Source organism: Akebia trifoliata, chromosome 3 (assembly GCF_017979445.1).
Source record: "Akebia trifoliata isolate Shusen 1 chromosome 3, ASM1797944v1, whole genome shotgun sequence".
NCBI classification, from domain to species: domain Eukaryota; kingdom Viridiplantae; phylum Streptophyta; class Magnoliopsida; order Ranunculales; family Lardizabalaceae; genus Akebia; species Akebia trifoliata.
The window spans coordinates 29406472-29433573 of record NC_141377.1 but is presented as its reverse complement, the minus strand read 5'-3'; the positions used below and the strand labels follow the sequence as shown (position 1 = coordinate 29433573).

Sequence of the window (27102 nt, the reverse complement as noted above, 5' to 3'; positions counted from 1 at the left end):
ATGACAGGAGGTCAGAGAAAGCATCCGGTCTTTCGTTACTCTGTTCCAGACAAAGGTTATAAATGTCGAAGGCATGGACGAGGCAATTGCTTGCGCGCTTATATCGCAGTAGTCATTCCAAGGACCCAGTTGCATGAGTCACTGATAAAGTTCGACCCAACGCGCTTGGAGGACTTGTATTCGAAAGTAGAGAAATACATCCTCGTGGAGGAGTCAGTAAAAAGTAGGAGGCGGAGTGCTCAAACGGTGGCCAACAGCGAGGGAGGCCATGAAGTCTCAAAAGCGCCAACCGAATTCGGAGAGGAATGTACCAGGAAAAGGCAACGAGATTCGAAGAATCAGAAAAAATGGAAGAGGGGCCGGATATATACACCGCTCAACAAGAAGATGTCGATAATATTTAGGTATATAAAGAGCGACCCTGGTTTCATGCAGCCACCTCGGGGTTACAGGGGAAAGCCAGGAAGACCATACTGCGAATATCACGGGACTGAGGACTATCCAACCGAGGATTATTACAGATTACGCCATATCATCCAAGATATGGTCGAAACAGGAAAAATCAAGAAGTATGCCTCAACTGGAGGGGAAAGAAGGCGGGAGGACCCTGCGGAAGGTGGACAAAAGCCCTGCCCTCATTGGCTAGAAGGGGGGACACCGCAAGAAGGAGGAGCGTAGGGTAGTACATACCATCACGGGAGTTCTTGAGTCAGGAAGGCCGTCTAAGCAGATAATCCGAGAGAGAGTGAAGAAAATCCGACATGAGGTTGGTGTCAATCAGGTAACATCGGGAGTACGGGTAACAGGGAAGTTCAGCAACAAAGCAGATGCACGGACGATAACTTTTATAGAGGACGACTTGAAAGGAACATCATTGCCCCATCAAGATGTACTCGTCATAACACTACCAGTTGGGAACGTCGAGCTTCGAAGAATACTGGTGGATCCTGGGAGTGCGGTGGATATCCTTTTCTTAAAGCGTAGCCAGAAAAATGGGGATCTCAGATAGTTTGGAGCCCACCCAGACCCTGGTGTACGAGTTTAACGGAGTTCCTAGCAGTTCGGTAGGTGAAATCACCATCCAATCACAGCGGGACCTAAAGTGGTAATAACAAGATTTGTAGTGATAGAAGCGGACTAAGCCTATAACGTAATCCTCGAACGGAAATGGATACACGAAATGAGGGCAGTCCCTTCAACTTATCACCAGGTAATTCGATTCCTAAGTGAAGAAGGAGTGATGGAGATTAGAGGAGATCAGGAGATGGCACAGCGGTGTTTTCACCTGACATTGAAGTAAGGACGGAACCATGGGGCCACTCCTCAGAAGAAGAGGAAGGAGTTGCCTGTTGAAGGAGAAATGTTATAGCAGTTACAGAAGGAGCCACAACAAGAGCGGATGGCCACAGTAGAGGAAGTTGAGACGATAGATCTCAGCACTAATGGAAACCAACTGGTTAACGTCAGCATTACGATGCTGCAGGAAGAGAGAACGGCATTAGTCCAGCTACTCAGGGCAAACAAGGACGTGTTCGCATGGTCTTTCGAAGATATGTCGGGAATAGATCCTTTGGTCGCATGTCACAAATTAAATATCGACGGAGCCTTCCAGCCCGTTCGACAGAAGCCGAGGAGACTATCACCTCGCCTAAGACAGGGGGTAAACGAGGAAATCGAGAAGTTACTAAGGGCAGGGTTCATCAGAGAAGTAGACTACCCCGAATGGATAGCCAACATTGTTGCAGTACCAAAGAAGGACAGGAAGGTGATGATATGCATCGACTTCACAAACCTCAATAGAGCATGCCCAAATGATAGCTTCCCACTGCCAAGGATTGATAGACTGGTTGATGCTACGGCCGGGCATGAGAGAATGTCGTTCATGGACGGGTACTCGGGTTACAATCAGATCCCGTTAGCAGCGGAGGATCAGGAAAGAACGTCATTCATAACCGAACATGGGCTGTTATGATTTAAGGTCATGTCGTTCGGCTTGAGAAATGCTGGGGTGACTTATCAAAGGCTTGTGACAAAAATGTTCGACGGGTTAATCGGGAAAACTATGGAGGTATACATCGACGACTTATTAGTAAAGAGCAGGAAGGCAGAAAAACACCTAGTAGATCTCAAGGAGGTGTTCAACCGTTTGAGGAGCTTTCAAATGAAGTTGAATCCGAAAAAGTGTACGTTCGCAGTTTCTTCTGGGAAATTCCTCGGACACATCATCACCAGGGGGGCATTGAAGCTAACCCGGATCAGATAAGAGTTTTGACAGAGATGCCGAACCCAAATAATCAAAACGGGTACAAAAACTTGCAGGAAGAATAACGGCGCTGAATAGATTTATTTCTCGGGTGTCCGATAGATGCCGCCCACTATTCAAACTGCTACAAAAAGGGAAGAGTTTCGCCTAGAATGAGGAATGTGAAATGGCATTTAACGACCTAAAAAAGTACGTGGGGCAATCGCCCATCCTCAGCACTCCAGAGGAAGGGGAAGAGCTAGGAATTTATTTGGCAACCAGTTCGTCATCGGTGAGCTCGATTTTTTTCAAAGTCGACTTGGGACGGGAATACCCTATCTACTATGTCAATAAAACACTAGGTCCATCAGAGATGAGGTACACAAAGACAGAGGTTCCCTAGGAATAGAGATGTTGAACGATCCCTAATATTAAGAAGAATGTATGAGAAATCTGATCATAACTGTCATGAGATGCTAAGAATAAATAAGAATACTTTAAATAGATTATGTACACGTTTACATTCCACATGTTCATGTGATAAGAATGAATTCGAATTGTCACAATTGAATTTTAATTTAAGTTTGAGAGTAAACTGAAAGTTCGGTAACCGTCCACTTTCAAAACCTTGGATCAAGCTTAAAAGAATTTTATTTTTTTGGATTTGTTTTCCCATGAAATCTAAAGGGTTATAGTGTCGGCTTGCTAATGTGGTAATCCATTTGAGCAAATAGATCCTTGGTAAGTTTTAAAATCTTATATGTTAGTAAGGTAAATATTTCGCATATTTCTGTCAGTTTCTCATAATAGAAATTTTCGGAACACTTTCCTTACTAACTTAATAAGATTTCAAATCTTACTAACCATCGTTCAACTCAAATGATCACCAAATTGGATATCCAACACCACAACCCATAAGATTTCATGAAAAATCTTAAATCCAAAATAATAATAATAATAATAATTTGAAAAATATTTTTTTAGGCTTGATCCAAGGTTTTGAAATTGGACGGCTAATGAACTCATCTGGAACTCTCAAATTTAAAATTAAAATTTAAACTATGAAAGGTAACTTTTATTATTATTATTTAAGTTTATAGAATTTTATCTTCTGCATTCCTGTGGCATCTGATCATGTTTTTGGATGCTACAAGGTGATGTCAACGAAATTTAGTAAGATTTAAAATCTTACAAAGTTAGTAAGCCAAGAATTATATGACTAATTTAGTAAAATTCACCTGCGAAATGCAAGATGAGGTCAGCCCCCTTGACTTTCGTTGACCTGGTCAAACTATTAATAAAGACAATAATCAATTAATAGAGATGGTAAAATGTCAAATACCTTGTGTTGAAATTAAGAAAATGTCATTCAATCAAAGCAACTCAACAGTGTTCGATCTATTCGTTCTAAAGACAAACCTTGAGAACCCTAATCATTTTAAACCAATTTCTCATCAATCTAAACCTAAATTTGTTATTTTGAAGCTTAATCTCGTAGTTTCCAACATTTTCTTATTATTTTTAACTTAATTTCATATTTTTCAACCTAATATCAATGTGTTCATCACAATCTTGTCATTTTCATCTCATCCCAAAGGTATTTTTTAACCCCATGCTTAAAATCTTCACATGGAAAACACTAAAAAAAAAAAAAAGTTAAGAGAAAATATGAAACAATAAAGAAAATGAAATTAGTAATACCCACTTCCTGTAATTGTATATGTTAGTTCTATCCCCCAGTAAAAAAAACAAAAGGTTTTTTCTTGATTTTATTTTATTTTATTGAAACTAATGTCTTAAGGACAAAATGATTAAAAGAACTCACATGAGAGTTGAAACCCCCCCCCCCCCCCCCCTTTAACTTAATAAACCAAAATTTATCCCAAAATTCAAATTGGATTCAAAGATGTTAATGGAAGGATAATGGGCTTAAGGAATATAACCCTAAAACTCTTGAGAACAATCCAACAATAACAAATAAAAATCCTAACTAGTCAAATATGGTAAAACTCTAACTTCATCTTCATCTTCTTTGAGAAGAGGAAGTTGGGTAGAAAAAGATGAAGTTGGATTTTCTTTTAATCTAATGGTGTGAACTATTTCAATCCAACGATTGAGATTTGGTTAGATTTTTTTTATTTTTCAATTAAAATAATGGAATTTTAGTAATTTAAATGCTACAAGGGTAGTTTGGGTATTTAGATTGTAGGCCGTCAATAGAACAAATGTTGGTAACAATTTGACTAAGTCAACGAAACTCCAGGGGGTAGACCTAATCTCCCATTTTGCGGGGGAGTAACCCTAATTTTGTAAGGGGATGTTACTAAATACCCAATAAGCACATGAGAATAACACAGTTGAGTCTCACGATTTATCTTGTTAATCAAGGTTGACCTCGAGTTAATTAAAGGCCACATGTCTCGTTTTCCTTCATTCGATCTAGCAAGGGTTAGTGTTTAATGGAGGTGAAAGTGGGTCAATTGTGTTTGGACCTAGGTCACGAGAGTTGTATAATTTTATTTAAATAACAAATATTTGAAGGTTAGTTCTTGTTGCAACTATCATTTGACTTTAAGTGCATCTCCTTTATGAGTTCACCTTGAAAAATTATTACACTTTAATATATACATCTACCATATTAAGTGCACCTACTCATGTTATCTTTAGAATTCTTGACCTCATCTTCCTCCCATTATATTCATCTCCCTGCTCCCTAGCTAGTAAATGAACCACAACCCCTTTTTTCGCAACAAAGTTGTGGTAAAGTTCATTGCTAACTAACTTTCCAATTGACTGTTGAATCGTCTTGATGTAATAGAAGATAAGAAGAATAATGGCCTATGCTCAAAGCAATGCCTAAAAAAGTTGGTCTCTGTTGATACTCGATAGGTGGCATCCAATGAGACTTAAGCCATGTTGACATGCACTTATTACCATGGCCTACTACATGTTGACATAGACAATATCCCAAAACAAAAGTATGCGCATTTACATTCCAACACTTTCTTGTCTTGTTCATTTAACTCATTAGTTCATTAAGTTCTTTGAGTTTATCAGTCCATTTTAATTGGAAAATGTTGAGTTCCATAGCGAATTCATGAAAACGCAAACACACACACACAAACAAACAAGAGTTTTTGGTGTAAACCTACTTCCATTGATGTAATACACCGGAATTTGGGTTTTAGAAGCTTTAGAACAGTGGAATCGAGAAAAAAAAAATGCAAGGTTAGGATTTTCTGTTTGAAAGTGGTTGGTGCACCTAGGGGAATAGAATTAAATTTTTATTTTTATTTTTATTTTTTTGGTTTAGGGTGGGTACTTACATCAAATTGTTGGTGAAAATAGAGTGATCCGCATTTGAATTGTTATAAATTTATTGTTTTATTAAGTAAACATTAAAGCCAATTGACTCGACCAAGGTTTATTATTGAACTCGACCTTGATATACTAAGTATCAGGCTGACTAATCTTGGACTGGTCATGACTCATCTTAAATATTGGACGAGTTAATGCAATGGATGATTCACATTGACTATCTTCTCTAACAGCCTCTAAGATGGGAGGATTCACCCAAGTTTCGAGCAAGTTTTAATATCATGTTGTAAGTAAGACCAAGTTGACTCGTTCAAGTTATCAATGGTTCGATTATTTGTATTTCATTGGCTATATATTAAGAGCATAATTTACTATCCATGATTTTTCAACTCTCTATCTCAACTTGAACCCCCACCAAGATTGAGTTTATTTATTATAAATTTATATTATTTGTAAAAAAGACATTAGATGGATTTAGTTTTTTGAGGTCATAAATATTTTCACAGACTCAATTTAGTGTCGGTGTCCTGCCATGCAAGCAAGTGCCAACTCGCATTCTTAGCTCAAAGATTGGCCACTACAAGCTTCCACATCGTTCATGTGTCGAGCACACATGTCCTTAAGTCATCTCCTTCCCCCTTTCATAGAGCAGACCTTCCCATGTTGATATCTTTCTTAGCCAAACAAAGCAGATCAACCCACGATTAGTAATTAAGCAAACACAATGAAAAGATTGGCATACGACTTACCAAATCCAAAGTAAAGAGTAAAGTATTCCCTAGAAAGAGAAAACGCAACCCAGTCGAGCTTTCGAGAGCTTGATTTGTAACAAGGCTAACAACTCAAGTAATTTCCCATTTAATTATTGAAGGAGTACAGGAAGCAGAGGCACCAATGGAGGCATCAAATGCCAGACAACAGCATTGGGTAACAATGATTCGTTCTAACTGGGACTATAAATCAAAGAATCAAACCCCTCATTCAAATTTACATACAAATTAAACGGGCAATACATCGTACTATACACAAAGAATTAGCAAAACTTGCACACAGTGGCACAATTAGCCTTGCAAGGGATGCTTCCCATGAGATCGTGGACCTGACCTTGTGAGGCTAGATGTGGAAGCGCTGCCAGTATTGACAGTGGAGGCGAAGGTGCGTGAGGAGGATTCGTCAGATGAACCGCCCATAGAAGAAGAAGAACCGATGGGCTTGAGAGAGGATTCATGAGGCGATCCAAGAGTGGAAGAAGAGCTTCCATGCTTTCGACCTCTCCTATATCTAGAACCAGGGTAACCAGGACGTGCAGGCTCTTCAATGGTGGCTGGTTTTCTCGACAACATCACCACAACACGCCGCATGCCTGGTCGTAACTTTGGGTCTGCTTGAGTGCATAATAAACCGATCTTTATGCACATTTCAACTTGTTCGGTGGCAGTGCTGGAGGCCAGTGTTGGGTCCATAATCTCTATGCTCCTCCCTTTCTTGTAAAGCTTATATGCCTAAAAACCATCAACACAATTGTGAGTCACAGGTGAGTTGGCAAAAGACGGGGAAAGATGATTACAAGTTTTGCAAATTCACAGCTATGGCTATTAGTAAATATAGGGGTTTCTCTCTTCTTTTTTCACATTATGTTATTTTTCATTGTGATCCCTTGAAGACAATCGCCCAATTGGAACATCTTCTAAAATATTTTTCATTTAGGGATATTGACTTGGGTTCAACAGGAAAAGCCATCCTTACAAAGCAAAATGTTAAAAGAGTCCAAAGACAGAAAAAGAGAGAGAGAGAGAGAGAGAGAGAGAGAGCAGAAATGAAGATAGTTGAGTCATACTTGAAAAGGAAATCAGAAATGAGTAAACTCAAGGGAATTTATTGAGATTAGCAGAGATGATGACGTTAAGATAGATGGATAGAAGGACACATACACAAATCTTCTCCAGTTTTTTAATTCTTCGGAGATGAAAAGAAAGTGTGCAAATTGAATGAGTCCTTGCAGACTAAAAACAATTCCCAGAGCATGGTTTGAGAGATTCAACAAATGCTATGCTAAAGTTGAAGTACACACAAAGTGAGGCGAATCGCACATTATTCATTAGATGCCCTGGAGACAGCACCACAATTCTTATTATATATGTAAACATTGTTGTGACAGGGTACGATGGAGAAGAGAATGACTTAAGATCAAGGATATTGAACATTTAAAATATTTTCAAGGGGCAGAAGTGGAAAGATCTCATGAACGTATTTTTAGTACTTAGAGAAAATATGCATTTGACCTGTTGCATGAGAGTGAAAGGTTAGAAGCTACATTGGTAGGTACCCCTATAGAGAAAAACCACAAACTTTAACTCACTAGACCTTATATTGCATATGTAGTAAGTATGATAAGTCAATGCATGCATTTCCCTCAAACACCACATCTTGAAGAAACAAATCAGATCTTGAAGTATCTCAAATCCTAATCTGGTAGAGCTTTTTTATTTAAAAATAAATAAAAAATAGACAAATTAAGGTGGAGGCATGTGATGTTTATATATTAAGCAGATTCTATGGATGATAGAAGATCTAAATCAAGATTAGTAAGCATCCCATTTTTTATTTTTTTTTGTGCATTTTTGTGTCATAGCTTACTTTCATGTTGAGCTTATTCTCGACTTCCCTGGTCCGCAAGTGTCCAAGGCATCCTTTTTGGGCTCATTGATAGATAATTGGGATGATGAGCAACTGATACTCAAGCTGGGTTGGCTAAGGGACAAGTTGTCCCCAGGATTTCACTTTTTGGATATTTTGGTGTATGTTGCATTGTACCTATAATTGTTGGCGTATGGGTCAAACATTATATATATTATATGACGCTAGGAAAATAACATTTTCCTTTACAAATTTGATTAGTCTAAGATGAAGATAGATTAGGACAAATTGACTGATTTAGAGCAAGGTTGTTACAAGCGCTAGGTGGGGCTCAAATGAAAAAAAATAAATTTTCAAGTTTTATATGCAGTAAGATCATACAAAAAAGTATTATAAATATGTCATTATCAAGATAATACCAAGTCATCAATTACCAAGCAAGCTCATAATTCAGCACAACTAACATGTAAGAAAAATGAAAACAGTATAACCGTAAATATTGAAGCAATTTGATGTCTTCTTCAAATCTTTACTATTATAATGAGAGTAGTCCGAATAGATGTTTGTGGACACCAAAATTTGGAAGACTAAATACCCCCCACATTTATATTTAACCTAACTATTATCAAACTCATTTTCATCAAAATGAATAAATTACAATCCCCCAACCCTATTACCACATTAGTTTTTAGTTTTCTAAAATTACAAAAATATCCTATTATGTCATCTTCAAGATAACCTCAATTAATATTTTAAATTGCAAAAGAAACCCTTATAATATATTAAATGATAAAATAAAACCATCAATTTAAAAGTTAAAAAAAAAAAAATGTTTTAAAGCAGTTTTATTCATGCATAAATCCTAATTTTGCAATACATGTGTGTTTGCACATGCAACCTACTAATGTTTTTTCAAATCTTAGACATGCCTCACAAATTTATTTAAGTATTTGAAACATCTCTTATATTCTAAAATTGATTAAATACCTTTTAGAATACAATTTCTACAAAATATTAAAGAGAAGTATCATTTTAACCACACTGTTTGAGATCCCGCTTAAAGCGGGTAAGGCTTGGGCGCTTGGTTGGTCTAGGCAGCCAAAGCAGGGTCTAGGCAGGGCTTTTGACAACAGAGATTTGGAGTGGACTAGGAATACAATTTAAGGAGGAGCCCATTATCGATTAGGAGACTGTGGTAGCAAACTTCCCAATCTGGTCAGTTTAGGAGGGATCCACGTGAATGGTTGGTGCAAGATACGTATGATGACTAGAATTCTCAAATTCTGTGATTTTTGGAACCAAGCAAAAGAGAATAACCAAAAACAACATTTAATTCTCCTTCGATAAACAAGAATTCTCCATTATCATAGTTAAGTTCGGAGAGATAAAGCAGAACCAAATCTCGAACGATTTGTTGTGTAAATTACGAGGTAGATGGGAGAAGACCAAAGTTCTTATGCAACAATCAAAAATTTAAATTTCAAATCCGTTTTTTTTTTCCCCTAGAAAACATTAGTTTCACTGCTTCATTTCCATTATGTAACATTGTAACAATAGTCATTAGTAATATCAACTTATCATTACACCATTACAAATTAAAAATTATATATATTTGAAAAATAATTATTTAGTTATAAAATAGATTAATAAATACTACAGTCACAGAATCTAATTTTATAGATTCTTAGAAATAATTTATGCATAAGAAGAAAAACACTGAAATTGATTCATGCAATTTGACTTGGTCAAGTTTTGAAATGATTGGACGATTTGAATTGGGGATAGAATGAGATGATGTAAACTTGCATTCAAACTAGAAAACTTACCCCATGCTTTCCAATTCCATTTGAACTCATATAAATTGATTGAGCTCGGGCAAGTTTTAGAATCACTAAGTATGACATCATTAAATCTTAAATAATGTCATGCTTCATGGGCCACCTCTTGAATGGTTCATGGACTATAGACCATTTTGTTGGCTCAGGGGGCTTTGAATCTGTCCCCCATTAAATTGGTGGATTGAAGATCTCAATTCTCAAATATTAACGAAAAACGTGGAGGGATATGTATCTAAATCTCAAGAAAAAAGACTAAAACATGTGTTGAGTCGATGGGCTAAATGCGTATTTTATCTTCAAAAATTCATAACTTTTCGACCGTGAATCAAAACGACCATTATAATACCAATTTGAAAACCTAACAACGGGATCTACAAGATTGGTTATAATGCACATCCTCGAGTACAGGTAGTTGAAGGCCAAATTTCAGTGAGTAAATATGTATTATTTTTAGTATGTTTTTTTTATTTATTGATTTTAAGGATATTTCAAGTAAGATTTATTTTAGAAGTGTGTTATTAAGTATTCTAAGGTTAGTGTCAGAGTTATAATAAAAGTACATTGGATTACAAGGTAAGAGTCAAATTAGAGCCTAGAATCTATTTAAACTATTTTAAGGAATGTTCATTCATCAATTCAGAGTTATTTCTCCTGTTTAAATTTGTGGATTCAAGATGGATTATCTATTCATCTCACCACAGTTTTAATATGTCACTAAATCACCTAATAATTATCTTAATTAATAAACACTAGTCTAAATAGATTACTGTTACTCCGGTGTCTAGGGAAATTGCTGGACCGCGCGAACAAGTGGGCAAAGTCCCCAGCTCTTCCACACCTCATGAGAAAACATCTAGTGTGATCAATATTACTTGGATTCAATATGTAAGTTATGGGGCTCAACTATGAAGAAAGGTTTGGGCTTTGCTATGTTCTCAGTTTCTCTCCATGGCAACTTTAATTATAACAGTCTCTATGAATTTTTCAAACCTTTGTTCATGGTTTGTCAAAACCTTTCTAATCTGATAACTTAAATATTTGGATCAAGGATCTGGAATCCGATAGTACCCACTCGGATAAGGGTTTTTTTTATATATATTATCGAATTGGTTTTGGAACAATTGTATCCATGACATTTGAGAAAATATGAAGAAAGAAATAAGGGTCGAAGTTTAGACCGCTCACAGTAGTTCTACCTATAGAAAAGATCATTCAAGAGGCGATCAGAATGGTACCCGAATCCATTTACGATCCCGAGTTTCCAGACACATCGCACTGTAGCTCGGGTCGAGGCTGCCACTCGGCCCTAAGACGGATCAAAGAAGAGTGGGCATACTCAATAACTATACTATGAAGAATCCAAGACTAAACAGAAAAAAAGAATCTATTCGAGAGTGCATTTTAAATATTTCTTTTAGTTTTGTGGTATGCGTTCTGTCTATTTCGCTCAATCACAAGCCACTCTATCATTGTCTGATTTTTGGTTGGCAACTTTCATCGGGCTATTCTATTGCTAAGCCTTATTGAAGCATAAGCAAACCCCCTAGACATGCAAAGGTTGAGCTGCAATAATACATCTGAATGTACAGACACATACCATATAGCCATTCCTACCGTAGCACAGGCACATATTATTCCTAAAACCTCCATCCTCTGCATATTTTCTCTTCTAAACGTGTTCCCAAACGTCCTTGAAGACGTTCCTCCCCTGACTCTAAAGCCCCTTACTACAGGTTCGCTCCACTTCCCTTAACGGACTTACAGATAAATAAGGAAGCATTCGTCCACAGTCTTAAGGAAAAGAACAGGATTCTAACTAGCCAGCTATAGCCAATTACTGACCCCCCCTAACCCCCAAGGGGAACTAATGAAACAGCGCTCCGCCCCTGACTCGTATGCCCCTTTAGGCGGGGTACCTTCGCTTCACCTCCAGACTAATACGGTTCTCTTTCTAAAAGACTCCAGGGAGCACGCAAAGAAAGAAGTAGCACGTGCCAGAGAAGCAAGTTAGCAATGAAGCATTATTAATTCACCCATTCCAGTAGTTTTGTGCTTCAAGATCTACATTGAATGTAGTGTTTTAAAGTACGTAAGGCATACTTGAGGCAAAGTGTTAGTCTCAATTAATTTTAAAAAAAAAATCCTAAAAAATATATAAAAATTTAGAAAAAATATAAAAACAAGTACACTACCTTCAAGCATCAAATAAAAATTAAAAATGTAGGAAAGCAGCAATGTAATATAGACTCAAACATGAAAAACAATAGACAAATATGAGTTTTTTAAAAAAATAGGTAAAAAGTTCAAGAATGTACGTAGAAAAATCGCATACCTCAAAATCTTAGAAAATCCTTGATTTCTTGATTCTATTTTATCACAATCTTTGTAAGAAAGTTGTAGGAACTGACGGATTCAAATTCGGATGAGTATTGGAGCCTTAGGAAACAATCTTGGTGTAGGGAGATTTTAGAGTTTCAAAGAGAGATTTTGAGATATCTCTTGATAATCTAAGTTTAGAAGACAAAAAACACTTCTATTTAGTAGGGTTATGTAAATAAGAGACATTTGGGATATTTTTGTAAAATAAAGCAAAAAAAATAAAAAATAAATTTTTTTTTTTTTTTTTTTTTTTGACCCACGACATTTGGTTTTGTCGAACCTATCGAGGCGCAAGCCTCAGTGCATATTGAGGCATGAGGTATGAGGCATGGCATAAGCCTTACTAATGTTTGATGAGGCGTAGAATTTTTTTGTTTTGTTTTGAGAAGTATAATGTATTGAAAAAAGGTGGGAGAAACAATGAGGCGTAGATTTTTTAAAACACTCATTTTGAACACAGATAAGCTTTAATGATAAATTATTTTAACCCATCATGTTCAACCTTGTGCTAACATCTTTGATTTTTCTACTCAAAAAATCTTTTTCTTCTACATACCCAAAAATTATTTTGTTTTGAGATTGAAGACCAGAGCATATTAAGGTCATTTTTCATTAGTCTCTGAGGGAAGAACAAGGTCAAAGAATAGGTCATCAGTTTGAAAAACATGGGGGGACAAATGAAATATTCATTAAGAACTTGGAGGTCTAAATCATCCCAACTCATCCGAGAAACAAAAAGTCAAAAAAGTCTGCCAGGAAGAATTGACTAACCCATTCAAGTAGTCCTTGTACTTCGAGATCAACACTAAACGTGGAGTTCTTTTGGCCGCTGATAAGCTCTAGCACAACCACACCAAAACTAAACACGTCAGCTTGGACTGACAGCTGTCCATGCATCACGTACTCCGGAGCCATGTATCCACTGGAACACAACAAATTACATTCCAGCATTGAAAACCGTTATGATGATCAATCAAATGAGAGTGGGTAGTTACGTACTTGGTACCAGCGACACGTGTGTTAACGTACGTCTGATCTTCTGGATAAAGACGGGCCATACCGAAATCAGCAATCTTAGGGGCCCACTTATCATCAAGTAAGATGTTACTAGCCTTGATGTCTCGATGTATGATACGTATATGAGAATCTTCGTGAAGGTAAAGTAACCCTCTAGCGACACCTGAAATTATGTCAAATCTCTTTTTCCAATCCAACCCTTCTCGTCTTCGACTGTCTGCATCACCACCACCATCATCAATTAGACCAACAATATATATATATATATAAACATCTCACGAACACAGCTGGCACATTTATACAACGGTCGTGTCGTTGAAAACTTTTGATTCAAAGCCACCACGTGTGGACCAAGATTAATCCAAGTTTTTTAAATATTTACGCAAAGATAATGACGGTTGAAGATGGGCAAAAACGCTGAAAAATCGAGTTTGATGTTGATGGGACATTAGACCTAATAACAATTAAATGGATGAATGTTATGTTGACTCCAGATTATTTCAAAAAAAAAAAAAAAACAAACTGTCAATGAATCGGGTTCGGATCAAGATCTGTCCATAACCAATCCGATGAAGTATCATTTTGAACCAAAGAACTCATTTTACAAAAATAATATAATCACCATAACTAATTTTATTATAAAATCACACACTATTATTATTGACCGTCGATTTTGATTTTATAACAAAATCTGATTTGATATACAAATGTAAGTAAATAAACCTAATGCAAGTAAAATACATAATATATAATTTACATATTTTCACACTTTTATAAGATCAGGACATGATCGAATAATTTATCAAATCGAATCTTTTATTGAAATCCAAACCATCGAACAATATCCAAAGTTACTATATCTGAATGGATCTGATATTGGGTATGGTCAGCGGATCCATTGACAGCATTGCTTTGACTAGACAGTATTTTCCATTTTTCCTTGCTATAATAATGGGTTTGACGTGTTATTGAGGTTTCCTCCACGCTCACGTGCGCAAAAAAATTTTCTTATTTTGACGGAGAAGTAACATTCCCACACCAACTTTTATTAATGCCACACCAATTCTTATATAAATCACTGAAAAAAAGATTGCAGTTAGTGCGTCATTAGTAAAAATTGATGTGACAATAGCAACTCTCAAAAATATTAAACAAACTTTAAAATGCATCATTTTATGAAAAAAAAAAAAAAAAAAAGATTTGCAAATATTTTTGAAAGTCTTTAATAATTATTAATATAAATCATCGGACCAAATCTTTAAGCAAATTTTGACAGTTTCAGCGTGGAGAAAGTCTAAAAACCAAAAGTAATATGCGAGGTCAACACCAAATTGAATAAAATTCTATATCCAGAGGATATAGATATCCTCATAGATAAAGTCAAGACGGCAGAACAGAACTGTGCGGCCCACCCCTAACAAGTGGGATAACGTATTGATTGCCCTGAAATACACTAGAAGGTGGGGCAAGTATTAATGCAATTTTTCAAAAATCGGACCAAAGAGACTCAGTTGGACCATAATTTATAGAGTTGGTGCATGGAATGACCTAAACATTGTCCCTCATATCGCACTTCTTAACGTGAAAGTATATAAGAACCATAGATATTTTTTTACTCATATCTCGATGAAAAGCATCTGCAGTTCCTACATACTTTCATGTCAGGATGTGGAATATGAGGTCACTTCAGCATTATTCTAACTTATAAAATTGATTTGGTTAATGAACCATTAGAAGATTTTTAGTATAATCCTCGGGTATTTTAGGAAAAAAAAAAATAGATATATTTTTTTACTAAGAATAATGCTGAAGTGACCTCAGCTTGGAACCTCATATCATCTCGCACTTCTTGATGTGAAAGTGTATGAGAACCATACATGCCTTTCATCAAGATACCAGTGAAAAAACCAGCTGTGGTTCCTATCCACTTTCACATCATGAAGTGCGATATGAGGTTCCAGCTTGAGGTCACTCCAGCATGGCTCTTTTAATAACCGAAACATGGTTCGACCTCATCTGTTCGATTTTTAAACATTGAATTAATGAAATAAATGGGATAAAAAAAATAAAAATAAACCCACTTTAATGCCAATTCCTAGTCAATAATTCAACTGATCCTATTTATCTGTGCCTTCCATTTACTTATTGTGTAGGACACAAAGTGGAGTACAACTTAACCCTACATGTGTCCAAATCTGATGAAGGGTCAGGCATGGGTTGAGCAAAATTCGGGTCAGCCAGCACCATGACACCTCTTGAAGGGAAACAGCCCAGCCATGATCACTGAGTACAGCCCTAAAGTCATGACGGGCATCCGTACGATTAATTAACTCCATCAAAGAATCCTTTCCTTGAGCAGACTATATTCCTAATAAGGATAAACCATCTATAATTAATACCCTTAAATCGAATAGAGGATCCTCTTATCTCAAAAATCAAGGAAGAAGATAATGGGGCAAGAAATGGTTATAAAAGGGAGATTATCCATAAATAGGAGGAGAATTATTGCAGAAGGGATTTTTGGGGTCAAATAGAAGAATTATTAGCCTGATAATTACAGCAACATTTTGCTAACTTGAGTGTTGGAGGATTTTTGGGAGATACCACACTTGTGCCTCAACCATGTAGAAGAAAGACAATCACCATTGAAGCTACATTTCGAGATATGAAGAGTCTACTAGGAAACATAAAAATTGTTATGTTTTATGCTTTCATCGATTAGCAGAGGGGGTGGTACACCAGGATTTTTTTACAAAGTCCAGTTCCGCACTAAATTGACTATAGGGATCGCATGGGGAACTCCATAGTCACATCTTATGTTATTGAAAGAGTGTTCATATCCACCTAAGTCAACTAATAGAATGCCCATATAAATAAGTCTCCATCATCTTGAGCATATTTGATTGTCTGAGAAATCTATCAAAAAATATCATTCGCAATCATTTGATTGCACATGAAACATCCCAAATTCTCGCGAAGGACTTGGCTTCAACCTTCTCATGCAGTAGGAAACTAAATTTCCAAGGGTGGTAGTAGTAGCAAAATAGCATTCATCCAACTTTCTCATACAATAGGAAAATGAATTTCCGAGTATAAGAGTAGGGAAATAGGATTCATCCAATGTGGTCAAGATGATGTAGGTAGTAGTAACGTGAGAAACAACATATGCTTAGATTAGGTGAAACTTTTGACAAAAGAAGGTTGTGTGTGCATGATATATCTAATAATAACAAATAAAAGATCTTTGACAACAAAATGATCTTTCAAGGGCATACCTAATAACAAACAAACACTACAAACCAAACATACCATATTAGGGAAAGTATGATAGAGTCGGGAGTTTTTTCGAGAAACATGAATTCTCGACAAAATGTGTAAAATGACTTCTCACTAACCAAAGAACATGAGTTCTAGACGAGATGGTACGAGAGTACGTGCCACCTACTCCTTTTTTCGAATCAGATTATAACAATCAAAGGTGGTTAAAGTATGTAATAGCTCTATTAAATTGTTTGCTACCTTGAATGGCATGGCATAGTCGAAGAGAATTGCAGGATCATCTAAAGATGATGTCAAAATAAATCCCCTACAAGTAAGGAGTAAGTGATACAGGTAGACCATATTATAAGAGAGAGAACTTTGTGCTTCATTTAATGTGTTTTTGGATCACTGATGAAACCATAATATTCAAAATATTTTGAAATGGAATAAAACTTTGTGTTTCATTTAATGTGCTATCTACACCCACTTAATCCTTGAAAAAGGCATTGCTAATATATAGATGGACTAATTGCACCCATTATTTGTGCTATCTACACCCACTTTATCCTTGCACCACTCTAAAATAGTTGAAATGCTCTTTGCACCCACCTTCTTTCAATTATTACTTCCCACTCATCTGCTATTCTTAATAAAAGAAAAATCGAACTTCATTCCATCTTCTACTTATTCTAATTCTCTCTCTCCTTGTTTGCATCTATGAAGGTTTTAACAAGGATTTCATGACACAAGAAGCAATACCCTTATAACTTGCAAAATTGGGAGAAATGACCGTGAAAACTTCAACTACTAGAACTTCTTAGGAAACCTAGGCAAAATTAAAAACAAAAAGGCAAATGAAAATTACCAGATTCTCCAACAAAGATTTGGTAAGATCATACCGAATCAAAATGAAAATTTTCACACCTTTTAACAAAAATTTAGTTTATTTCAATTTTGATCATTTCATAGTTATTTTAATTTGACTCTTTAAGGCAGTCCACTAAAAGCGGAAAACGGTGGGTGCAAATACTCGCAACTTTGTTTATAATGTATTTTAGGTCAAAATTATTAGTAGTTCAACAACGTGGATCCAAGTTCGGTGGCATTTTCGTGATTTCTAACCTTTAGTAAGGGTGAATTCATGAAACAGGACAAGCCGCCGAAAGTTGCTTGTTTAATGGTGCGCCGGCATGCAAATACAGTTGGCCCATGTACACGATGCGCTACCGGCGCACGTTAGAACGGCTCTTAAAAAGAAGGAAAAACTAAAATAAAAAAATAAGAGAGAGAGAGAGTCTTACTGAAGAGGAACTTGTCGAGGCTCTCGTGAGGGAGATACTCATAGACGAGAAGCTTCTCTGCGCCATGGGCGCAGTATCCCAATAGGTTCACCACGTTTCTATGCTGCACACGTGCCAACAACTTTGCCTCGTTCATGAACTCTTTCTTCCCTTGATTTGAATTGTACGACAGCTTCTTCACCGCTATCTCTCTCCCATCTTTCAATTTGCCCTAAACCCCCAAATTCAAAATTTCAACAAAATCATGAAAAAATAGAAAAACACAGAAAAAATAGAGATTGAAAATCAAATTGAAGGATTTTAGGGTTGGACCTTGAAGACAGGACCGAACCCACCTTCACCCAGCTTGTTATCGAGGTCAAAATTTCTTGTGGCAGAAACTAGGGTTTCGAAAGAGAAAGATTTCTGTTCTTGAGCTGCGATCTTCTCCAAATCCTCGTTTTGAGCCTCTGATAATATAAAAACAAAGAAATATTTTAACCAAATCAGGAGTTTAGAGAAGGATTTTGTTGGTGTTTAACATACCTTGATTTGAATTCGATAGGAAGGGTTTAAAGAGATTGCTAAAAAAAGTTCTGGTTTTCGACATAACTAAAAGGGATTTCGAGTGGGTATCTCTCCTAGCCCATTAGAGATTAAAGAAAGAATTTTTGTTTTTTGTTTTTCGAGAATCTCTGTTTCTATGAATCGTTCTCGTTTAAATCACCTTTTTGCGTACAGAGATTCTATTGACTTCATCTCACAGACTCACGCGTCGGTTGACTATCTATTTCATACTTTCACATTGAGAGTTGTTATTTGTCAAACCAATTTTTTACTAACGCCACACCCACTGTTTGCATTTCTTAACGGGATTTATATGGGAATTGGTGTGGCATTAGTAAAAGGTTGGTGTGACAGTAATATCTCTCCTTATATTTCTTCTCTCGTTTCCCATTAGTCACTACATGTAAGTTTCACCAAAGCTTCTAGCTATGGGCACAATTGTGTGGTTTAAGGGATATAAGGTAGGGTGGGCAAAATTGCACCCATTTTTTTTAGGCATTTATATCCACTTAGAAAAAATTTGACGAATGGGTCCCAAGTATTTGTAGTTGGACCCACCATTACAATTAAAAACCTTAATTTTTTTTGCTTTTGTCCTTGGGGATGAAGATGAGAATATCTCACACTTCTTTTATTTTTTTGATGATTCTATGGTTCAAAAGGTTTAAAAAAATTATTATTTTAATGGATTACGACAATAGAAGTTGGTTACTATTGAAATCTCATTCTATTTTTAAATTTTCTCATTGATTTATATAATTTGTTTAAACTCAAATTAATGATTTTCAAGAAAATAACAAAATCAAAGGACCACAATTATAATGAATATGATAATTCAAAAGCTGTAACTAAAACTAGTGTCTTGCCATGCATTTATTGATTTTCATTTTCGTGTTTTACATTTTACAAAAAAAATGTCGAAGTAACACATTTGCCATAACTTAAGCCATGTAAAATGTGTTATGTCAACATGACTTAACACATGTCGACCTTTCAAGGTCAACATAAGCACACCAAAAAAAAAAAAAATATGACTTGCTCGTAGTAACAAAGTTCGGATTCAACAATTATTCGATAAGAGGTCAATGTGATTAATTTAGAGAAAATTAGGATAGTTTCGTAAAGAATTCAGGAAAATTTTGGTAACTAATAATTATATGATTAAAATTCTAGAGTCTCTAGACTAACTATTCAAGGTTGACTTGCTCAAGCAAGTTGAAACTCATTGAGTGTATTCAAGTTTCGAATGTACAAGAAACTAACCTTGTTTACCTTCCAAAAGAAAATAAAGTAAATAAACAACATTATTTTTAGAAGTTTCTTTAACCTTTTAGTAATTTTCAAAAGCTTAGAATTGGAGTACTAATAACCTTAGTCACTAGAGCGCCTCCAAAGCGTTATGTATTGAATTATATATAATATATTCAAATATCAATTTAACTATTATATGCTTCATTTGCTTTAATTAATCCATCACTACATACTTTTTCTTGTAAAAAACATATCTTTCACAATTTAGAATTAATAAATTTTCATAAAATAAACACACTTTATTTCTAATAGATTCTTTACATGACTTTATCATGGTCCATAATTATATTTTCACCCGCCATACATCAATTGCTTTTTTTGTATTTTTTTTATACTATTTATATAGCTCAACTATATTTCTATTGTTACTAAGGTACTCACCACCTCCAATTAGTTACAACAAAATAATTCTTGATCAATATAGTATTACAAATTAAATAATCTATAAATGTTTTAATGATTGAAGCTCCTTCTATTGTGAAGGGTTTAAATTAATTCTATAGTTACAGTAATATTTTAATTTTTTAGTCATTATAATATTGATCTTTCTAATTGTGATAAATGAAATGAGATTATTTGTATGAGCGGGTTTCAACATTTTGAAAGCAGGGATTGGAGAAGGATTCGCTCTGAAAAAACAAGAGCGAGATTTGAGAACGTGAGTGAAAACCCTAACATAAGGATTGGGTCACTAAGGTAGTAACTCTTGTACAAGAAAATAAAGGGATAATTACTTAATAAATCGAGAATTTCCTTTTAAACACCTCATTAACTTTTCCATTAAGTTGATAATCTAATTAGGTCTTAATGGGTCGGATTCAGTTTATATATATGTCCATATCCTGATATGTTTATTGAAATATAGAACCGCATCTGAATCCGAATCTGAATCCAAATCCAACTTAGGTGTTGTTTGTTAAACTGAAAAAAATAAGTGTTGAATAGCATTAAGCGCTGAATTTAAGTGCTGAAAAAATTGTTTGTTTAGATGCTGAATCATTTTTGTTACACATTGCTGAAGTTGGTAAATTGTCTTTGTTACCCTTACAATTATATTATACATTGTTTGCATGTTTCAAATGCCTATTTCTTATCAAACACAATAAAATATATTATTTCTTATAAAATTAAAAAATAATTCATTTTTAAATAATAAATAATACTCAAATCTTCAATTTATAAATAATAATTTCTATTTATAAAAGCCCACAAATTTCAAATTAAAAATAATAATGTCATACAAGTCACTAAAATTTGAAATCAACATTAAAAGAACTTAATTTTAGATGAATAATCTTCGATGGAAATGAAAGATGTGTAATTATAAAAGCACCCTATGAATTAATAAGGGCAACCCACACCATAGCCAATGTTTTTTGTTTTATATGGGTTAAATTTTTTGGAATGAACAAATTTTTAATGAAGATGGTCTATATGGTCTAGAGATCATCCTTACAAAAAATCAGTCCATTTTGAAACTTTTAACTCGTCAAAAATAATTTACAAAAAAAAAATGGACGATTTACGGTTCTTGAACTTGTTTTGATAGGGTTAGAAGTTTCAAGATGTGCTGATTTTTGGTGAGGATGATATCCTCATTATAGAGATCATACTCATCAAAAATTAACTTATTCCAAAAATTTTAACCCATATAAGACAAAATAATTTAGCCATGGTGTGGGTTTATTAATTTGTGGGGTGCTTATATACTAATGAGGAGATCATCCTCACCAAAAATCAACTCATTCCAAAACTTTTAACCTATATAAGACAAAATAATTTAGCCATGATGTGCGTTTATTAATTTGTGGTGTGCTTATATACTTATCGATGGGATATAAGAGGTAATATCATTTTAAGAATAAGGGCATATTTGTTCATACTAAAAAAAACAAAGGGCATACTTGTCCGTATTGAAAAAAGTAAAGTGCTTACCGCTTCAACACTTTTTTTCAGCATCAAAATAGTGTTGAATTTTTTTCACTTATTTTCAACAATAAATCCTGAAAATATAAATTAAACAAACGTGCTATTTTGACAAAAAGTGCTGAATTTAATTTTTTTCAGCAATAAGCGCTGAAAAATAGCGCAAATAAACACTGCCTTAGATTCTTATATTTAAAACCATAATTGTATCTGAATGTTTTTAATTTACTAAAACCGAATTGCTTGCTTCGGATCGGATCAAGTTGGTTTGAATCGGATTTTAGCCTCTTTTTTCCCAACTTTTTTTTTTTTTAAATTTAAAAAAATGACTGATTTTTTGTTTCTCTGATGATTACAAACTTGAAATTTTGTTTAATGGACCATTTTTCATTAAAAACAAATTATAATTTTTGCGATGTTCATTTTTTTTTGGCTATTGAAAGATCAAAAATCGTGCAACATTAGAGGTACACCAAAAGTCTAAAATATTTCCAGAACTATTTAAAAGATGGTCAAATTGTCTCTAATATTCTAAATTTTCTGAAAATTCTTAAATTATCGGCAAGGTGTTCTTATATTAATAAGGTAGAAGAAAGAAAGTCATAAAGCTACGTAATCAATGTTCATAGATTTAAGAAAAGAGAAAGAACAAGAACAAGGTCTAGAACTTACGAAGTATTCGGAGGCAATCAGGTAAAGATGCCATAAATCCAAGAGAGATTTGATCTCACCTATGCAAGTAGAAGCACTAGAGATTTGATTTTCTAAACTCCAATCAAGGGAGGAAGTGAAATCTAATTTATAAAATCCTAATCAAAAGATGCAAGAGCAAGAAACATTTTAATATTCAAATGAGGCTTTTAAGTCTTTAAAAGAAGCACTCACCCACATCAATGATGAAAATAATAATGACCTAGCCGGTCTTAATGGCAAGATTGCAGACATGCTATTATTTAAGGAAAACGTTGGAATGATACAAAACGGAGGCACAAAGGTGACAAAAATGATGTGATTGCACACATATAATCGTAGATGCTTTGTACTTGTGCCTCGTGGAAAAGCATCTACGGTGCGCGACACCACATCATTTTGTCACCTTTGTGTCATTATTTGTGTCACCCCAACATGACTCATTATTTAAATGGGACTTGTGATGCGTGACTGATAATTAAAATATTAAATCCAACTAAAAAAACACCCCAATATTCAGATTTGGGTCGGATTTAGGGGATTAACTTGTGTCCAGCCCAAATCCGACTCGGGTTAAGAAGCATTAAACCATATTCGCCCTGATTTTGGATTCGGATCCACTTTAACGACCCAAATCTGGTAAAATTGATTTTCGGACCACTTGGGTATTGGATAAACTCCGACCCATTTTAACCCCTAAGTCTAATTACTAAATTTTTTCTTACTTAATCCCATTCATCTTGCTTTTAGTGAGTCAATTGTCAAGATCAACAATTCAAATCATTGACATCAACTATTGATTCAGTTGTCGAGATTGGCCTTTTACAACCATCAAGATCAATAATTTTAAATCGTGGATCTCAACATTTGAACATGATTATTGAGATCACGATTAAAATTATCAATATTGACCTTATAAAGTTGCGGAGTTCACTGATTATATATTGTGTTTCAACAATGAGTTATTGATGGGAGATCCATGGTAATTTGACGATTCAAAGTGGTGAGGAGATTAAGATAGGAGCCATGTTAAACTCACTAGAAAAAGACACTCACATGCACTCAATTGACGTGGACTGTGCAAGAACCACTCTTTTTTTCCTTGAGATACACACAATTAGGTTTATTTGAAGGGTAATTATAAAAGTAACCCCACGAATTACCAAGGGTAACTCACATATAGCCCAATTGTTTTGTCTTATATGGGTTAAAAGTTTCCGAATGAGCTGATTTTTGGTGAGAATGATCTCTATGATGATGCGATTATCCTCACAAAAAATCAGCCCATTCTGAAACTTGTATCCCTATCAAAACAAATTCAAAAATTATAAATCGTTATTTTTTTGTAAATTAGTTTTGATGGAGTTAGAGGTTTCAGAATGGGCTAATTTTTTATGAGGATTGTCATAGAGTCCATCCTCACTTAAAATCAACTCATTCGTAAACTTTTAACCTGTATAGGACAAAACAATTTTGCATGTGTGGATTGCTCTTATTAGTTTGTGGGGGTGCTTTTATAATTACCCTTATTTGAGTGACTTTTCTGGTATTATCCCTAAAGAGAAGAATGACTTTACAACCTAACTATATAATGCCCCAAAAGTCGGGGTGCTTTCAAATGGACGTCCCTACGACACTATAACAGTGTAACGACTGCCACTTTTCTTGTCATACCCACCTTAACTTTAAATAAAGTTATCTACACACTTAATAAATATACTTTAACCAAAATTGTTTATTTCACGCACTTAAAAGTACTCAATAATTTTTCTTCTTCCTCTTTTGTTCTTCTTTTCTCTCCCTCACTCACTCACTCACTCACTCACTCACTCTCTCTCTCTCTCACACTCTCAGTTATTTTTCTTCTTCTTCTTTACATTTAGAAAGGTTTTAATGAGGGTTGTAAATTTTAATCTTACTTATTTTTCTTATCTTAATACATTCAATCGAGTTAAAACCGTTCACTAAAAAAGGTTTTGTTCGATAATTACCTATTGAATCGATTTTGTAATGTTCGATAGATAGTTTTGTTTGTTTGGTGTAAACACCCAAATTTGCACAAACCCATTATAAAAAGTTCAAATTTCCAAAAATCTCAAGTTAAAGGCCTAAAGTCTGTCAACGAGCTCATGTTGCATAATAATTGTCACTTGACACATTTTTTTCATGCATAAATGCACACATGCATCATCTCATATTAATTTGCATGTCCAAACCTTGTTCCTAGTCCAACCCCATCCAATTCCCCTAACTCATGAATCGATCTACCTTCATATCTAGTGTATTCTACATTAATCAATCCATTATCCATATTTTAATCTAATACCAAGTTCACATTCAAGTCTAGTCCAAAATCAAAATCAAATTCTATGCCTATACCAAGACCATTCTAAGCCTATGATCTTATACTTCCCTCAAAAAAGGACACATGGTGATCTTTCATAAACCTCAATGCCCAATTCTCCAATCTAATTGGAGAGTCAATTCTCTTGAGAAAACCCAAGAATACCCTCCTCAAAAAGTGAGGTTAAATAAAAAAAAGTACATTGGTCTTTGATAAAAATTCTTAAAATTGAAAGAACTTTCAATCTTATGCTTAAAATGTAAGAATCTTCAAGTACATACATGGAACTCTCCCATTAATCCATTTCAAAAATATATATTCATCATTGTTTTATAAATTATTTACAAATGAACTAAAATCTATTTTTTACTTATCATTTCACATTTACTTGCCACTTCCCTACTCACCTCTCAAAAGTATTTTTGTTATCTCACTTCTATTTAACAAAAAATAAAAATAAAAAATACGTTTAAGATTTCTTCTCACAAATTTCACTTTTACACCCATAAAAATGAAAAATCTAAAAATAAATAATCTAAACCTTATACCATTTCTTTTTTTTAGGGTTAAACCATTTTACTTTCAAAAGTTCTTTAAAAACTCTATAAATAATCACATTTCCTATGAACAATTCATGCTCTTAAGTCCTGATTTTTCAACTTCAAACTCTACCAAAATCTCTACTCAACTCTTTCAACCATCTCTCAACCTTCAAGCTTCCAAACAAAAACCACCACTCATCTCTTACCTTCAACTCTTAGCCAAAGCTCTCAACTTCAAATTTTTCTACTTAAGAAAATCTCATTCAAAATTATCAAGGGACAAAGTGGGTTAGGACTAATTTATTTCAAGTATTTGCATTTTCTTCTTCTTTCTTTATTTTTCTTTTTAAAAAACCCTTAGGATATAATGAAAAACCCTCATTTATCCTAAGTAGGTTGAACCTCAACCTTGGGTATAGAATGCTTGAGGCAATTTGATTGAAAGGATGGAGGTTAAAGCCTTTTTTAACCCACATATCTCTTATGCATCATAATGTACACTATACACACACATCACACGTACTTGACTATGATGAAAAAATGTGTAATTCTCTTGGTGGAGTTGAAACACTAAATTTTTTGTCAAATATACATACATCAAAGTTGTGGATTTAAGGAATTCTCTTTAAAATCCTAAATCAATATTCCAACTCATGTAAAAGGTGATGACTCTATGGGATAGCATCTTCCATTGGATATTCCCCATGTCAATACTAATATTAAATCATCTTTCAAAGATGTATATACCCACCATGTGCACATACCCACTTCATATATTTCATGCATTTTTGTTGTTTTGTTAATTATTTAAAATGACCAAGTTTAAAAAGGTAACCAACCTAGGTGGAAAGAATAGGGTGCTTAACATCTTTCACATTCTCTAACCGAATTCCCTTACCTAGATCTTAGATAGACCATACATTTTCCATGAACAAGAATGCTACAATACCATGAAAAATAATTTTTCTACAAAATTATTCAAGTAACCATTCACATCCATTTCTAAAAAAGAATGGTGGTGATTCCAAACAACATAGTATTGAAATTCAATAATGAACATTTCATATTTACAGTAGGTACCTATTGAATCTGTTTTGTAATATGCAATAGGTACCTACCAAATATGTTAAAACAAGTTCAACCTAAACCTATCGAATATAATTGTCAAAAAATCTTCGATGGTTTCGATTTAAAATCATCTTGTTGAGGTTTTAATAGTAAGTTTTTCTATCTTCCTTCATGATATAATGCAAAAAATAAAAAGAAATTTCAAAGAACTAAGATAACTTGAAAAAAAATATAAAACCTAATCTCCATTGATTTAACCTCTAACAAAACTTAGAAAAAGGAGAAGAAGAAGAAAAAGATGAAAAATAGGAAGAAATGAGGAAGGAAGAAGAAAAAGAAAAAATAGATTTTTGATTTTCTGTTCAGTAAGTGGTTGTGTGTGCAATAAACCAAAATGAAAGGTAATATGGTAATTTACCTTTTTTATTTTTATTTTAACAAAAGTCACTTAAATAGACACAATGAGCCATTTCAATGTGTGCAAATAAACCCACCCGTTTACATGTCATGTGGATTGTGCAACAACCAAATTAATCAACATTTTCATAAATAATCGACAAATTACTAATTCATCGGTTGTTAGTTAAATCGGTTGCTTGTTCTCCGAATTTTTTCGACTTTTTGTTAAAATCAATTCTTACCATTTCCTTAACTTTTCTATCGTTTTTCCCCATTACAAAGT

At 34.5% G+C, this 27102-nt stretch overlaps 2 protein-coding genes across 2 annotated transcripts; one reads left to right on the top strand and one right to left on the bottom strand.

Annotated features, from left to right (window-relative positions):
* Positions 1-1009, top strand: LOC147406301 (uncharacterized). The gene is made up of 2 exons (XM_086432532.1): positions 1-616; positions 714-1009. Exons 1-2 carry the CDS (start codon positions 1-3, stop codon positions 1007-1009), a joined length of 912 nt encoding a protein of 303 aa, XP_086288658.1.
* Positions 1010-6382: 5373 nt separating this feature from the next.
* Positions 6383-18718, bottom strand: LOC147406300 (Protein kinase superfamily protein). The gene is made up of 6 exons (XM_086434255.1): positions 18519-18718; positions 18306-18442; positions 17994-18204; positions 13414-13648; positions 13186-13336; positions 6383-7062 (listed from the first exon to the last, which is right to left on the bottom strand). The coding sequence occupies exons 1-6, from the start codon at positions 18580-18582 to the stop codon at positions 6622-6624; spliced, it is 1239 nt and encodes a 412-aa protein (XP_086290381.1). The 5' UTR covers positions 18583-18718; the 3' UTR covers positions 6383-6621.
* Between the last annotated feature and the right edge of the window lie 8384 nt (positions 18719-27102).

Bases quoted from the DNA above. Each gene is read 5' to 3' on its own strand.
- LOC147406300 (XM_086434255.1), bottom strand. From the start codon at position 18,582: ATGTCGAAAACCAGAACTTTTTTTAGCAATCTCTTTAAACCCTTCCTA. The intron at 13,649-17,993 runs GTAAGACTCTCT...GTGGTGATGCAG, and splicing joins CCTCGACAAGTTCCTCTTCA to ACAGTCGAAGACGAGAAGGG. The intron at 13,337-13,413 runs GTACGTAACTAC...GTTGTGTTCCAG, and splicing joins ACACGTGTCGCTGGTACCAA to TGGATACATGGCTCCGGAGT.
- LOC147406301 (XM_086432532.1), top strand. From the start codon at position 1: ATGACAGGAGGTCAGAGAAAGCATCCGGTCTTTCGTTACTCTGTTCCA. The intron at 617-713 runs GTGGACAAAAGC...TTCTTGAGTCAG, and splicing joins GCGGGAGGACCCTGCGGAAG to GAAGGCCGTCTAAGCAGATA.